The 16,909-nt window shown below is 32.8% G+C and overlaps 2 protein-coding genes across 3 annotated transcripts; both read right to left on the bottom strand.

Annotated features, from left to right (window-relative positions):
- Positions 1-372: 372 nt before the first annotated feature.
- LOC133806918 (probable starch synthase 4, chloroplastic/amyloplastic) lies at positions 373-9,540 on the bottom strand. Its single transcript, XM_062245014.1, has 19 exons — positions 9,242-9,540; positions 8,801-8,834; positions 8,567-8,630; positions 8,304-8,432; positions 7,688-7,892; positions 6,973-7,107; positions 6,281-6,385; positions 6,090-6,188; positions 5,725-5,854; positions 4,851-4,901; positions 4,643-4,753; positions 3,425-3,534; positions 3,174-3,342; positions 2,635-2,721; positions 2,254-2,331; positions 1,786-1,899; positions 945-1,006; positions 745-841; positions 373-616 (listed from the first exon to the last, which is right to left on the bottom strand). The coding sequence occupies exons 1-19, from the start codon at positions 9,373-9,375 to the stop codon at positions 497-499; spliced, it is 2,034 nt and encodes a 677-aa protein (XP_062100998.1). The 5' UTR covers positions 9,376-9,540; the 3' UTR covers positions 373-496.
- Positions 9,541-10,245: 705 nt separating this feature from the next.
- LOC133806908 (uncharacterized) lies at positions 10,246-14,976 on the bottom strand. 2 transcript variants are annotated; one of them, XM_062245006.1, is made up of 10 exons: positions 14,561-14,976; positions 14,276-14,333; positions 13,931-14,181; positions 13,346-13,463; positions 12,427-12,507; positions 12,221-12,344; positions 11,624-12,123; positions 11,381-11,520; positions 10,948-11,037; positions 10,246-10,649 (listed from the first exon to the last, which is right to left on the bottom strand). In XM_062245006.1, exons 2-10 carry the CDS (start codon positions 14,294-14,296, stop codon positions 10,535-10,537), a joined length of 1,440 nt encoding a protein of 479 aa, XP_062100990.1. In that variant the 5' UTR covers positions 14,297-14,333; positions 14,561-14,976; the 3' UTR covers positions 10,246-10,534. The 2 variants fall into 2 exon arrangements, with proteins under 2 accessions (XP_062100990.1, XP_062100993.1); XM_062245009.1 differs by having other exon boundaries at positions 12,427-12,504; positions 14,561-14,974.
- Between the last annotated feature and the right edge of the window lie 1,933 nt (positions 14,977-16,909).

The following is a 16,909-nucleotide window of genomic DNA, read 5'->3' as shown; positions in this document are numbered from 1 at the left end:
CTAAAATATAGAGCAAAACTATAGAGCATGAGTTCTCTTTGTCAATTGAATTCTATTGCTACAATGGACTTAATCGTCGGTAAGTGGTGGCTGCTGCAAAACATAAGAGAGAAGAGGAGAAAGAAAAGGTGAGAAGAGAAGAGAGAGAGCCTTAATTTGTGTTAAGGGTAATTGGGACTTTTTAAGTTGGTTTGGAGTTATTTTTGTGAAAAACTAGGGATATATGTTTATAGTAAAGGAGTAAAGAAATATTAATATGTGGAGCTACCCTTGCCATTTCTCATGCTATCCTAACTCATATTCCAAAACCTAATTAATTGTATGTTTTGTGGACTTTGTTTCACCTAATAATAAATAAATAAAGTGATCGAATCATCAAATTGAAATTTTCATATTTTATTATCAATGTTATTATTATTGGGAATTAAAATATACAATAAATACTACTCTTAAATAATAAAAATAATTATATACAATTTTATAATTACAAAGCGATTTACAAATTCCTCAAGGCTGTATAAGCAGAAACATGGGTGTCACAGCACTCGGCATCCCATGAGAAGTCCATAGCCATCCCTTCCATTACGTTTTGCTTCCAATTTGATTGGTTGTTTTTCTACAAAGAATAAACCATAACATCAAGCCTCAAATACACTTATTCTTATTTAATATATTTAATTATATACAACACATCATAACTTAGAAGATCTAATTCTAATGACTATTGGTAAGGAAAAAACGTACAATTTCGTTCAATGCTTCGTCGAGTGACATATTTCCAAATGTAGAGCTGATGAACCGTGAGAATTTAGTTGACTCAAAATCATGATCTACAAAAAATCTTCTCAAATAGAAGAAGATGGTTAAGAATCATTTTCATTTTTTAAGAGCTAAGAAAAAAAAGAGAGAAATGTAGTTCATTATTATGCAAGAGATGAAGTTACCTGAATTTGTAATTCTCGGAGGCTAGCGAGATTGGAGCTGCTCCGTACTTCAAAGCCTTAAGCTAAATTATTAAATGAAAATAAATAACAATTAAGATTATGTTTGGTTGGGGGTAATGAAATAAAATGGAAAGGAATCAATTTTTATTCTATTCTTTTGTTTGGTTGTATTTAAAATTATTGAAATGTCATTTGAATGGAATGACTTTTCCACTAATGGGTGGAAATGTCATTTTAATGCAGGATGAAAAATAAATTAATAATTGTTTTATCAGTTTCTTTTATTCATATTAAATATTATTCCATTTTTATTCTTATTCACATTACCATTACCATTACCATTCCTATTTCTATGTTTTCATTCCAACCAAACGTATTGAAGGCAAAAAAAAAAACTTAGGAAAGAGAGGCTTTGGAGATGATTTAAACGTGTATGGAGGTCACAAATGGGTATGAAACTTTCCACAGTGGGGAAGTTGGAATACAAGCTACCATCACAATCAAGACAAAAAAAGCCAAAATATGGGTTGAGGAGAAAGTTATTAGTTATCAAGCACAATAATCCAAGGATTTGAAAAATTCAGTCACTGTAATGAATTTGAGTCTTAAACCTCAGATAAGTGCAAGACGAGTTCTAAGAGTCTGCAATTATGAATGCACTCAGCGCTGTATAAAAACCTATTAAAAATGACAATGCTCTGAAGTAATTGTAGAATTATAACTAGTAAATGAATTGGGCGGCAGATGAGTTGATTTTGTTTTAAAATATCATCGACTTCAGAGAAAATGAAAAACAAAAAACAAAATGACAACAATAACAGAGAAAGAGAGGGAGACAAACCGGAGCTTGGAAAATAGGGTCATGAAAAGATTGGCACAGAATAATATCAGAACCAGCAAAGATTACATGTGACAATGCTTCTTCATAACTGAGAACAATGCGTATATCTTTATCCTGCAGATTTAAAGAATTCAAATACTTTAGTACCAAAAAGGAAAGAAGACCACCAAATATGAATTCTAGTAATATAAGAGACATTAGCAATTTTAGTGGAAAGAATTGTTAACTGAGATATTAGTCTATTTGCAATCAATAAAGGAACCTTTCAATGGTATCTGTTATTTTCAATCAGCTCGATATTGCTAGTGTTCATTGATAAAGCTCCAATTCAATCGAACTCCGAATACAAGTTTTATACATTATCCAAGCCACCAAAATTAAGTAAATTAAAAACACGGTGCTCTTGCCATTTTTCTTTTATCTTTCTCAATTTCTTACACACAGAAAAAAAGACGTAGCATTTTGTACCTTAAGCTCGTCTTCAAGAGATTCAAGCCCCCTGCTGGTATTTGTATTTGGCATAGTACTATTCCCCATGACAATAAACTGTAGGAAGCCACAGACAAATTACATAGGAAAATAACGTGAATGAGAAACATTTCTGGGACATTATTATGTTATGAGAATCTTATCGATAAATGTGGCTCATTATTTGATTCCTTTCTATAAAAACACCATTAACCAACATTTTTTCTTTTTTGAATCAATGTAGGACTTCTGCAGCAAGTATGTGATTTTCCCCCCTCCCCTTCTGATAAGTTGGGCTCAACTAGTTTTGACCATTAAATAGAGGAATAGAAATGACCAGGGGAAATAAAGGGGAGTGCAAATCTGATACAAGTAAGTAACCTGGACTCTTCTCCCAATTGCATTCCTTACAATAACTTTCAGGTTCTCCATATCAACATCTAAACCTTCAGACAGGATGCATCCCACCTGATACAACATAACTTCATAACTTCCAGTGACCATTCAATAACAGGCAAGTAAGATATAGAACCATTTACCATGAATTTGTTAAAATTAAAAAAATGAAGTCACAAATTAATCAGTAATCACTGAAGAGAAAGCATAAATTTATCATGAAAAACTTCACCAGTTAGTAGGGTAATAAAAAGGTTGGGGGGAGAAGACAAGATGGTGTTACAAAATTACTGAGACATTGGAAAGTGAAGCACATCACTGTCTTCCCACTGCATTTTAAACATTGCAATTTTTTTTCTAAGAAATGATATTTACCTTTAAATGATCACTTGAAACAGCTAAGGATATTTTCTATTTCATCACTGAGTTCTGGATCATGGAAACTACTCATACCATATTGTAGAACTAAAACACCTAAGAAATCAGGCACTAAATTTCATAATTAACCCAGGTTTAAAACTTACAACAATTTTTGATTCATTCTCAGATAACCCCATGTATTTTTGCAGTGCAACTTTGCAAGAGGTTTTCCCTTCCATGTCATCCACACTGTAGTTCTCTGGAAGAAAAGTATCTTGGGAAGGATCCCAGGTAGAGCTATCAAATCCGAAAGGAGAAAGAGCCAGCTTGTCCCTGCAACAAATGAATAAAGAAAGTGAATGCGACTGAAGAATTTATTTCCAAATTCCATTACCGGCATTTAGGTGTTACTTACTTGTAAATGTTCAAGGTGGATTCCAAACCATGATTTTCATTACTAATGAGCTTGCTTTTTGACTGTATGGATGACATAATTATAACTTTATTCGAGTAAACAACTCCACCCTGCAAATTTATACAAATGAAAAACAATGAACGATGGACAGATAAAGACGCCACAGCCTCTAACAAATATGAGCTTTTCAAGTGTGTGCTGTAATATAAATTAAAAGACATTAAGGGTGCGTTTGAAAAGCTACCCTGTAATTGGAATTTGGTGTAATTCGGAATAATTACTTGATTTGACGTGTTTGTCTGACCATATAATTACACTGTGACTATGTAATTGAAGGGTCCTAATTACACTATCCAATTCTCATAGCCCCGTGAGAATTGAGTGTAATTACTAATTAATATCAATTTTAAATAGTATTAATTAAATAATATCATTTTTATGTGTAATTACTAACTATATTGACAAACATAACAGTAGGAATTCATAAGTAATTACCACTTGACATCCAATCAGACCTTGTATTTTAAAATATAGTGTAATTACTCAGATATGTAATTACTACCCTAGTAATTACATGGCCTAATAATTACACAGTTGTTTTCAAACACACCCTAAATGGAAATGAGTTTTTTTTCCCCTCGGGCATAATAGCATCTTAATATTAGTGATTTCTTTTCCCTTCTCTGAGATATATAGAATCTAAATTCAAAGATATCTGACGGAAACGAGCTCATTGGACTGCAAATCAAGATAAACACCAACTTATTAATTTTAGGTTTTCAATACGACATTCCATTACAATCCTGTATACCATGTCACATCACAATTACACTTAAAGTTTCTAACTAGCCTTTAGGTGAAAAGGATCTAATTGTACTTTGTGAATCTTAAGATCGATGTATATAACTGCAACTTAACATAAGTCTCAATAAACAATAATACTTGTCAATTTTGAAAGGTATTGGGAGTTGCTCCTGACGTACTCAGACAGCCAGTTCTTGACTTAAGTTGTAGTTAAATGATTATTTATAAATTATGATGTCACAAATCAAATCAAATAGATCCAAGCCCGATGTTTTGTACATGTACATAAAAGAAAATAAATACATTACTAGAGTTAATTAAAAACTTAAATAGCATCTTCTGATGAAGCTTTTAGTTAAATAAAGAAATTTAACCCCATAAAAAAGAACGATCATGCATGAGAAAGATGTGTACCTTCAAAATGTTGACAAGATGCATCTTGTCATTATCTTGCAAACGATCAGGGCGGTGAAGCCTAGCAGGATCAAGTCCACATAATTCTAGTTTATCCGGGTGTTCAAGATGCTAAAGTGTCAAAACATGGGGCACATGGTCTAATGTCAAATAGATACAGATGGTTAGAAATATGTAAAGTCAGAAAAGAAAATTTACTAAAACTTACCGATATATTCAAGTTATGGCATGTCCATAATATTCTTGTGCCTCCAAGTCCCTATATATGAGGTAAAATAACTAGCTAATAAACACAGGAAAAAAAAGAAAAAGCTTTCTTTTGAAGGAGAATAAAATTTATTCACTGCTGTTATAAAAGCAAGTTTCACTAAAACAAAGTCAATTGGCCCATTTCAATGGCAGAATATATCAGCTCAGTTAGAATATAACAGCACACAAAGAAAACAGTCAAATCTTCACTTCAGGAAGCTTTCGCTTTTCCTTACTCTTAAACTTATAAGGGTAAGTACTAGTTAGCACATTTGATCCCTTGATTATTTACGTTTCACAATTTGATCCCAAACTTTTCAATTCTGGCATATATGGTCCTTGATTTAATAATTATGACTATTTTGGCTCATTTGGTCCCTTGACCAAAAAGTTATGATGATTTAGCCTCCAAATTAGCCACTTATTACCAAAGTGACCAAATTAATGATGACTATAAATAACTTACTTCACAGACCAAAGCATCACAACTAAAGTCAAGGGACCAAAAGTGCCAAAAATAGAAAAGTTGGAGATCAAATTGTAAAAACTTAAGTAGTCAATGGACCAAATGTCAATTTACCTACTTTTAACTGACCGCTAATGATAATATTTGGATTCCTCATATTCCTTCACGCACTAAGGAAACCTTTCCGCAGGTTACATGCAAAGAACAAAGACTTCTAAAAGTCTTCATCTCGACAGAAAAGATCTATCAAAGTTTGAGCTAATTGATCATCACTATTTAACTGTTTAACAAGTAAAACTAAGAGCAGAATCTGTCACATGCACGCTAAACTCAAACTTCTACAAGAATAATATAAGAATAACTTCACCTGATTAGAAAAAATATCCCAGAAAAGTGGCCCAATGATAGCAGTCTCCCAATTGTGGATGTGCAACACATCAGGATGCTTTCCTGATTTTACTATATAATCCAAAGAAGCTCGAGAAAAGTAAGAAAACCTGAAAGAAACAAAAATTTAACTTCTCACAATTTAATGTATTGTTGATACAACTAGGAGATGCATAAAAAATTTATTGAAGGCCCCAACATTTTCACAGTAAGAAATGTCTATAGTTTCAGTGAGAAGGGGGAAAGGAAAGTGGTGCCAATGAGAAAGGCCAAGTAGGAAAACTACGAATATGATGTAGTAAACTAGCAGAAAATGTGTTAAGAGAGTAACATTTTTCTACTAACCGTTCAAAGTCATCTGGGTACCCATAAACCCTCTCACGACTGAAAAAGGATGAATAGTACTGCGGTTCAATTAAAGTAACTCCAATGCCACAGACAACACTGTAAAAGGAAGATGAACAGTCCTTATCTTGAGTTTGAAATATAGTTTGAAGTAACCAAACAAATAAGAATCTCCAAGGAGCTGAACTTACCCAGTCCAAATTCTGTTTCCATGTAATTGACCGTTAAAATATGAATAGGATTCTACATTAATTTCATGCAGCCCTTGAACTTCATCTAGATTGAGGATCTCATACCTATTTACATGGTGAATTCCAGAAGGAAACCAATGAGTAAGTATACAACTACTAGCAAATTTATGATTCAAAAAATAAATAAATTAAAAAATCTTCCTTGCAGTTCACTATTAATTCAAAATACCATGGACCTAAGAATTCAAAGTGTCTTTTCACAAAAAATAAATAAGTAAATAATAACCTAACTTGAAATCAAGTGGACCACTGCACATTCAAGTGCATGTGATCAATTTAATGCTCTCTTGCCAAATATAATATCACACTTGAATTCCTCTGCCTGCCTGATCCTTAAGGAAGGCAATAATAATCAATGTAGGCAAGACATGCATAAGTGATTGCATGCGCTGGACTTCAATAGACCGGAATTTCTATACTCCCTAAAAGGATATTTTCAAAGGCAACCAGAAAGCAACCTCATCATATAACATTTACGTATTATGTTACCACAATCTACTCAAGTACAAATTACAATGAATTATGTTTTCCAAAATACTTTCAAATGAAGAGAGATTATATCTCATCACAATGAAGCTGAATTATGTTAAGCCGCTATTAAAGAATGAATAATGAAAAGGTCCGGAGATTACTTTGGTAATATGACCTCCACCAAATGACCCTTTCTCTGTAATGCACGAGATAAGCCTGTTATGTAAAATGCCAAAGATCCAACTGAGACCAATGGTGCCATTTCAGTACATATGTGGACAATGTAAAATCCATTCCTGGATTAAGAATGATAAAGAAATTTACTGTTAGAACAGGGGGAAAAAAGTAAAGGAGGCAAACGAATAGATAGAGTGGAAAGCCAAAATATAATAAGAAAACAACAACGGAGGAAGCAAAGACGCTAACAACTTTAAAGGAGCAAAATAACTCAAAACCTTGAAAACATCACAAGAAAAAATGATACATACAGGAAGCTTTGAGAGTGACCGTAACTAAAGGCTATTTTAAAAGGCACTCCCATCTATTGCATATTCTATATTGCAGTACAAAGAAAAGCCTAAATAGCATATATGCTCATGAATTTTTTATATTTATTTCAGGTCAATAACTGAAGACGGTATTGGAAACAAATTTAAAGAAGAGCCAATCTGTCACTCATGTGCATGCATATCTTGAAGCTATCCTCCTCAGCACAGAATTATAAATTATACACCAATAACTAAGTGATGTTTGTTATAATGCAATACTTTACCACAGGCATAGCATCCACAAGTTTCAAGGGATAAATGTGTAAATGAATAACTTCAGTAAGAACAATGATAAAAAGATACCCAAATGTCTAGAAGATAATTTTACTTTTTTCTTCGGTCTGAAAAGTGCCGAAGCGCTGCTAGAAACTCAACATCTTTCTTCTGTAGTGTGTCAGTGAGAACATCAACTATACTTTCTTTGTGATCCATGATCAGCCTTCTCAAGTCAGACGCCTCATCTGTGCTAATCATGCCAGTGAGGACCATTGAGTCTATCCGAAGTAGCATTTCCCAACAAAATGACAGTTTATCTGGTTTGGGATCATGAATTATAAGACTATTCTTCAATTCGAATTCTATGCAAACAAATTGAGAAAAAGGAAATTGCATTTGGCTGAACTGATGTGAAAGGATATTTTAGATGTCACAAGGACTATACAACTCGGTGGTTCCTTACCCCATATAACTCCAGTATTGTAAACAATTCATCAAGGAATTTTAATTTACAATCGCTCTTTGTTATAATATTCGAAAGAAGTACAATTTAGACATGATGAACCAAATGTCAACGACCACATGGACAAATCTATACCAGGGAATGCCATAGATGCCTCACTATGCATAAAGAATGATAGAAGCAAATTATAAGGACCTCAAACTGAAATATACCACAAATTATAAAACTGATCAAAATTAATCAGTTCGCACTATGACATCATTACCTTTTGCAACAACAGACTGGCTTTCCAACTCTAACTGCTCAATCTTATCCAGTAACAACTGCTTCTCTTTGTTTGTTCTGTCCAGCTCCCTCATGGCCTTTAGGCGCTGTTTGTTCAAGTACAAAATATCTACGTATAAAAACAAATGTATCATATACATAAATCTTAACAAAATGTTATGTTTAAGAGTCACAGTTTCAAGAAAACATATTTTTCAACAAAAAAAAAAAAAAAGCAAACTCCCAGTTGCATTAAAGACTTACTCTGCTGAGCTTCTTTGAATAGTCGCCAAACGTCCGCGTGCTTCTTTGTCTCACCATTCGATGACTTTACATCATTTCAAATTGAACAATTAAAGGGAAAAAATCAAAAACCAAATTCAGATAAAACAGAAAAACAAAAGCTAAATATAAATGTCATTGTAAGTTCAATGAAATAATAATAAATAAAAAAAGGTGGTCAGTTTGAATTTCGTAGCAATTACTGTATTAGTATACCTCAGAAATTTCTGCATTTCCATGACCTTCCAACCTAAGAGGCGCACACACATAAAAAACTGTTGATTAGAGACTTACAAATACAGAAAACAACTAACTATATAAATAAAATGATTGAAAAGCCATAAGAGAAGAATATTCACTCAATGATGAAATCATAATCAAATATGCTAATTTCACATTTACAAATAGATTGGTAGATACAAGCATACGAACAGTATGTATGTCTATATATATATACATAACTAAAGGTGTATATTTGTAAAGAGCTTAGAAAGCAAAAGTAGCCGAAAAAGGAAAGAATTATACAGTCCAGGAAGCATAGAATTTTGACCAAATATCAAGGAAAGCCATAGAAAAAGGTTAACATAATTATAATAAACAGGAAAAGAAAAAAAGGAAGAATGGAATGGTGAAGGTGAGTAGAGAAAGTGAGGTCACCTTAAGCAAGAAGAAAATGAAGGATATTTGGGGGAAACAGGTAGAGGTTGCAGTGGGTTGTTGAATTTTGAGGAAGAAGGAAACCATTGCTGCCATTGAATCGCAGGGGTGGTGGTTATCATCAACGCCTTCATTCTCTCACTCCTCTCAAACCGAACCCACAAAACTCAGTTCAATTTTCTTCTACTTAAATTATTCATTTCAACATTTTCGAGAAAAAAAAAATAATCACGGGATCCCAGACTCTCCTTTTTTTCCTTTTCCTTTCCTTGGAAATAATTAATGGAAAATGAAACCGGACGTGGATGTAGAGCATTAGTTAATAATTAGTGGAAGTTATCCAATCTCGGCCTTGCATATACAACTTGTTTCAAAAAAAAAAAATAATAACACATAGGTAGTAAATTTGGAAAAATACTTTTTTATTCCAATGAGAATTTTATAGTAATATGAACACAATTTAAATTTTTCATTGACAATCTAATCCCTTTAAAGAAACAGCATTTAACAATTAAGTTCTGGAATTGTAGGAATAATAACTATAAAGCGTATAAAATAGAGTAAAATATCTAAATTTCTTCATGCTATTTTGGTTGGTCTTTGAAGTTTTTATTTCAACAAAGGATGATGATATTTGCACGAATGAGGAATGGAGAGAGAAAGAGATGACAAAAAGTGATAAAGAGGGAGGAGATAATAGATTTCGTATAGAATAACCAAAAAAATACTAATCTAATTAGTTACCAAGTATTTTAGAGAATACATGGTAAAGAATAGTATAAATATTTAAATAATTATCGAAAAAAACATGTAGAAAAAGTAGAAGCACGAATATAACATTCCATCCAAATTTTGGTGAACAAAATTATAAACATCAAAATATACTGTAAAGTCTCTTATAGGGTTAACATAATAATTCGTCGATATGTTTTGATCTATTAAAAAACAAAAACATATAATTTTGAATATATTAGTTATAGACATGTTAATAGAGGTCATAGACAAGCGTCCAAGAATGAGCTATGGATGGAACTTGTTATTTACTTGGCTACGAGTGGCAATAACAAGATGCAACTCAAAAAAATCACCTCTCTCATGTTATTACTACCCACTAAGTACAATTGGTACCAGCAACAGCTTCCTAAACTAGAGAATAATTAACTCAATATTTTGACCCCTCCACCTCCAAAGGAAAAAAAAAAAGAAAAAAGAAATTTGATTGTGTACAACTTGGTCGAGCTTAAATAACAATGAGAAAATGTATACTTCCTAAAGACTCAGATAATAATAGTTCTAATGCCCCAGCTTTCGCTTCTTTAATCTTCTCATCTTAGCCTCCTTCTCTCTTCTTTCTTCTTCCTCTATCAAACGTTGCTGTTCTTCATCTTCTCTTCTCGCAATTATCGAACTGCAAAATCACAAACAAAACCCTATTAACATCAAAACACATACTCACCATATGGCAAGTTGTTTCATATAAGCTCCTAAATTTAACACTCTTCTTTTCTTATAATAACAATTAAATGTGTACTCTTTACCATGTCCCTAGTAGAAAATTTAATTAGAAATCAAAACCCAATTTCGCTATTCTTCATTTCAAGTACTATATAGTTTAATTTTAAGCAGTATTTTACTCTTTTAAACTCTTTCAAGGTTATAACGGGATAAAATCTTTAATACCGGTTTAAGTGAACCATGCTACTCACCTTCTTTTCTCTTCTCTCATAATATCCTCAAAGTTGGCCTCCATGTCGCTAAGATCATCATCGCGATCAGCAAATTTATTGGGATTGTACCTGGAAGAAATTAAAAAATCCAGATTTTGTTTTAGGAATACTGTACATGAACATAAAAACTACAATCAGAAACAATAAAATTCCTGATGAGTGCCATCCAAACTTCAAAGGGTTTTATGTACCAGGACAACTAAAAAAAGTCTATAAACTCAAACACAAAAAAGAATTGAAGGATCCGGAGAAGTTAACATCTATTGCAAAATAGTAAAATGTATATTTATAAATATATATATGTAGCCCAAAAAGAATGAACCAGTTAGCAAATGAAATTTTCAAATAAAGGATCTAGCAGTTAATTAACCTAAAGCAGAAATTAAAAGGTAAAAAAAAAAGAGTAATTTACCCGAACATTTGTCTGATCATACTAATGGCCTGTTCATCATCATCACCCTCGTCATCAGAGTACCGTCTCGCAGGCTTTTTCTTGGGGCGGTTGTCTTGAGATGAAAGGTGGGATGACATTTGTCTTTGTGGCTTGTTTATCTGCCAAATTCATGAAAAATAAAGAACGTTATCCACAATTCAATAAGAATGCAGCAGCCAAGTGAAAATTTGACCCCAAGGGAAGTATAGAAGAAAAAAAAACCTGAGGTCTTGACAATCCAGTTGGCTGTTTAGGCAACAATTTAGCCTTAGCAGGTGCCTGTAATTCCCTTCTCTGTCCAAACTGCTGCTGCCTAGAAATAGAGGGCTGCAACTTTGAAGAAAGGGGCTTCTGCATACTACTCTTAGTACTTGGAATGGAACTCTTAGTACTTGGGAAGGAACTCTTAGTACTTGGGATGGAGCTCTTTGCAGCTGGTGTGGCAACCTTCTTACCCACAGGAGCAGGACTCCTTGAGGGCAAACTTTTAGTCACTAGAGGCCGACCAGGCCCAGTCCCGTTGCTGCTACTATGCTGTCTTCTAGAATCCATTGGTGCCGAACTGGGCTTACTTGCTGAAGGTAATTTATTCGAGCCTACTTTAGAATGCACATGTCCATTCATAGGAACTGACTTCCTTTCTGGATGACTACCCTGAGAATGTCTTCCATTATTTCCCAATGCTTGTTTACTTTTCATTGGCAGTTGAGCAGGTCGCGCATCTTCAACATCAGCAAAAAACCTGTATAAGTTTCCTCAATGAAAAATAGAAGTTTTCAAGCCCCATAGCCAAGAGCAAGTTAAGATCTAGTAACACACCAGAATTTGGAGCGGACACATTTCTCTGTGGGGGCACCTTTGCGGGAGCTGGAAGCTCTGCATCATCAGACAATAAAAAAGAATAGTCTCTTGTATCTTTTAGTTTCTGGACTTTAGTTTTAACCTGCAAGTGCCAAAATATTCATCAAATGAAGCAAAATAAAGAGTATGTTGAAGGACCAGTGAAGTACTGCATGCTAAAATACCTCATTTACAACTTTCGGTTTCTGACCCTGTACTCCAGGTTTTGAGCTTGCAGAGGACGAACTTGAGCTCTTTTTGGTCTGCTAAGAAAAATCAGCAGTCAGATAGAATCTAAAACACTAAGAGGGAAAAAAAAGAAAAAGAAAAAAAAAATATTCAAAGTCCACGCTTATGAAAGAAATTTCACATGTACATGTTTAAAATCTGTGCAAGGAACTACAACAGTATCCAGCACTGCAGTATCATTCTGGCAGTCCTATGTAAGCTATAGTAAGTATAATCAGGGGTGGAATGTCTACAGAGAATATATCAAATAAATGTGTGTGTGTGTGCGTGAGAGAGAGAGAGGGAGAGTATGAAAACTAAGATCCTAAGTTTTTTGCTTCAGTTCAACAATATTATGTATTAAATATATATATATATATCAGTAGACTCAAAAGGGAGGAGATGCGACAAAGGTTACGCAATAACAGCAATCAATGAAACGATTTAGAAGACAAACACTAACATATCTTTAAACTTGAACAAAAAATATAACCACAAGATACAATGAATCAAACCAAATAACGCAATGGGCAATTGCAACTGAAACTGAAGCACTTCTAAACAGGAGGGAGATACTTGAGAATCTAAAGATTAAATAGATACATAAACGATCTATTTCAAAAGACAGAAAAATGATAAGAACTTCAATTTCCACAAGCAAAACTTATGGTCAAATTAAAAAATAAAAATGTCAGCCTCAACACACAAAGGGGCATAATCATAGCAGCCATAAACAAGGAAAGTATAAAATTACTGTACAAAGGACCATTAAAAGGTTCAAACCGTCGTATAACTAATATAAGAACTTTCACTAACACAAAAAATATCATGCAGCATCCAATTAAATGAAAATCAAATAGTAACTGTGATACATACAGGATGAAGGGCATTGGAAAGTTGAGGCGTCAAATGTTGATTTTCCAATAGTGACTTGCTCTCTTGAATTACTCTTGAAGCAATAACTGGTTGGGATGGGCCGAAAAAGGATCCATAACTGCAAAAACAAAACAAAATTACTCAGCACAAACATCAATCCGTCATAATCTACTTCAGCAAAGAAAATATTAACACACCAGCGTATTGCAATGCCATTAAATCCGAAAGCCTTACAATGCGACAATTATCAAACTTGATAGGCCTAAAATAAAATAATTCTTCGTAGAGAAAGGAGTACAATTGCAACAATCTCAATGCTCCCATGATGCATACTCAAAAGCATCTCATCAAATTCAACTCTGCAGTAATCGTCCATGGTCACGATTTAACAATCACAAGAAAATCCAAGAAAGAACCAGCTAACTATTAGACAAATGTGTTCAAAATGACTCCAAACCCCAATACGTGAGATACAAAATTTACAAATTCTTAAACAAGGTACCGGTAAATCAAAATGTTAAATATCACACATCGGGTATCGTACTGGAAAAGAAGTTAGCTTCAACGAGGAATTAAGTCACTCACTTATCATACGGAAGCTTTTTCCTGTCGCCATTAGAATTGTTGGAACCAGAACCGCCTTCTTTCTTCCTCTGCTTTCTGATTCGTTCTTTTACACGTTGTCTGTACGCAAGATACTCCAACTGCTCTTTGGTAAGTTTCGGATCTTCTTCTTCATATTCCTCTTCTTCCTCCTCCTCGTCAACTTCTTCCTCATGTCCGTATCCAGAATCATCGTAATCTTCGTACTCATCTTCCATTTGTGGATGCAGTTCCTGCACAAAAACATTAAAGAAATGGCAAAATATAATCAGAAAATATAGAATAAGAACAATACGCAACAAAGGTACAGATTTGAAGAATACTAACATCTCGATCGTATCCCCGCATTGCTTTTTCGGATTAAAAACCACTTCAACGCAAAAACCTGAAACAAAAACGCCCACCGATCATCAATCCGAATCGATTATGACCAAAATTGTAAAATCCGAAACCCTAATTTCCTCCCCTTTATCCAAATCAAAATCCCTCGACTTCACAATCGCATTACATCGATCAAATAGAACGAAAAACGAATTCATATACAAAATCAACATCAAAACCAATCAGATTCGATCGAAATAAACGAATTTCGCATGAAATTGAATCAAATACCTGAAAATAAGGCCGAAATCGACGAAATTCGGCGAAATTCTGCGATTTAGGCGACCGATCGTGGCGAGACGAATCAATACTAACTGGAGAAAACGAAGCAATCTCAGATCTGTGCGAAACGAAGGAGAACGAATTGGGCGTCAAGAAAAGGAGATAACGGGGGATATAGAGGACGGAAACCGAAGGTCCCAGAAATAAAGGTGATCAGTACTAGCGTACGCGGGTAGTGTAGTGCGCACCCCCAACCCTAATTTTTTTTTCCTTTTGCTTATTTATTATTAATTTTTTATTTTTATTTTGGGGGTGTTTTTGTTATGCCCGCCTTTTTTCTCTCTCATTCCACGAGATCGGAGGTCCATTATGCTTCTGATTAGCGTGTTTGAAGTCCGGGCCGGTACTCTCCGGAAGGTCGACTTATATGCTAAAAAAAATTACACTGATATACACAAAATATAGAGACACAAAATAATAAGATTGGGGACTTATAGAGAAACAAATATAAATTCTTATAGCTAACCAAATTTGAGTTGAATGTACTATTTTTTTTATTAGTTTACAAAAAAAAATCTTATCTATAATTATTTAAAACTGAGAACCCAACCTAATATTAAAAAAGAAACAGGATTCTAGTCTAAATTCCAATGTAAAAAAAGAGGGTAAAATTCCGTGAACTATAGTCATGGTTGAGTTTTGTTCCTTAAATTATTTTGTGTGCGAAAATTCTTTTTGAACTTTAGTAACCATTGCAAACATGCATTTTTTGTTACATTTCGTTCATTTTTTTAAATAGTTTGTTGATGCGGTCACAGGCATAGTTACAGTATGATAGTCTATTTAACTAACTGAAGTTAGCTGAAATCGAGTTTGTTGATGTTAAACGTATAAAATTAGCTCGAAGAATGCAGATACATATTCTTAAATTTTGTCATTTAACAACTATCAATGCATGTATTTTCTACCTTGACTCTCAAATTGCATCACATTGGTGCCACATCAACAAACTATTTTAAAAAAATGAATAGAATTGGCACATTTGTAATGTTTGTTATAGTTTAGGGGATTTTTGCTAGGCAAAAATTTAAAAGAGCAAAACTCTACAATGTCATAGTTCATAGAAAAAAAATCTTATTTATCCAAAAAAAAAAAATATAGAAAGCCCAATTAAAGAGTCTTTAAGAACATATAAAAATATGAATAATTATTTTGAATTTGCAAAGCTTCAAGCGGTAGTTATAGAACCCCTTTCATTTATTTGTAAATATTATTATTATGTTATACTATGTATTATTAATATTGTGTGATGAATAAATACATCAAATTATTTTTTTTAAAAATAAATTACATATTTTATAGCTATTTTTAACTAGTTTACAAAAATGTGGTTTTAAAAAAAACTTAGTTTATGATTTTTTATAAGAATTTTCAAATTTATGGATTTAATTTCTCATATTTTAGTATAAAAATTAGTTTATGTCATAGTTTTGCTCTTAATTAAGTTTATTTAATTTATTTGGTTGTTTTAGTCATTTCATTGTTTTTTATTGAGTAATTTTATTTGCACCCCAATAATATATATAGGCACCCTGTTAATTAAATAAAATTAATTTTAAAATATTTTTTGACATTTTCTCTCAATATTTTTTTTTGATATTCTTTAATTCCTTAGTTTGTTAATTTCAATAATTTTATTCTACTTTTTTCATAATTTTTTTTAAATAATGTATAATTTTTTAGAAATTAAAATCTTACTTTAACAAGTTTTAATATATTATTGGTTTAATTTTTTTTATTTAAATATTTAAAATACATATTATTTATATATATTTTTTAGAATAAAAAAAATTAGACGCATAAGTTGAAAAACAATATATATTATATATTAATTTGTAATAAAAATGGATATCTTGATCAAATTTTTGGCTGCAAATATGGTAGCAACTTATAATTTAAATCTAGATGCATGTTTCCTATTATTTTTCCAAAAACATAATAGAAACATAAAATAACATGACATACAAATGAACATCAAATTCGTAAATTAACATAAACACAAAGATGTAGAAACTTACGAATACGCAGCGGAACTGGAACAACTCCTTACTTCAATCTCTCTAACCATTGATTCATTTCTGTAGCAGAGTATTATCAAGAGATTGAACTAGATCAGCAACATAGTCTTCCTCACCAAGCATTTGATCAACATAGAACTAGTGTGAGCTGATTCTCAACACATGAGATAGAGATCTAGAAAAGTGTGAGTGGCCAAGAAAAATAAAATAACATGACATACAAATGAACATCAAATTCGTAAATTAACATAAACACAAAGATGTAGAAACTTACGAATAC

Source organism: Humulus lupulus, chromosome 1, assembly GCF_963169125.1.
Source record: "Humulus lupulus chromosome 1, drHumLupu1.1, whole genome shotgun sequence".
NCBI lineage: Eukaryota > Viridiplantae > Streptophyta > Magnoliopsida > Rosales > Cannabaceae > Humulus > Humulus lupulus.
The sequence above is the reverse complement of the archived record's forward strand: the minus strand, read 5'-3'. Positions and strand labels throughout refer to the sequence as shown.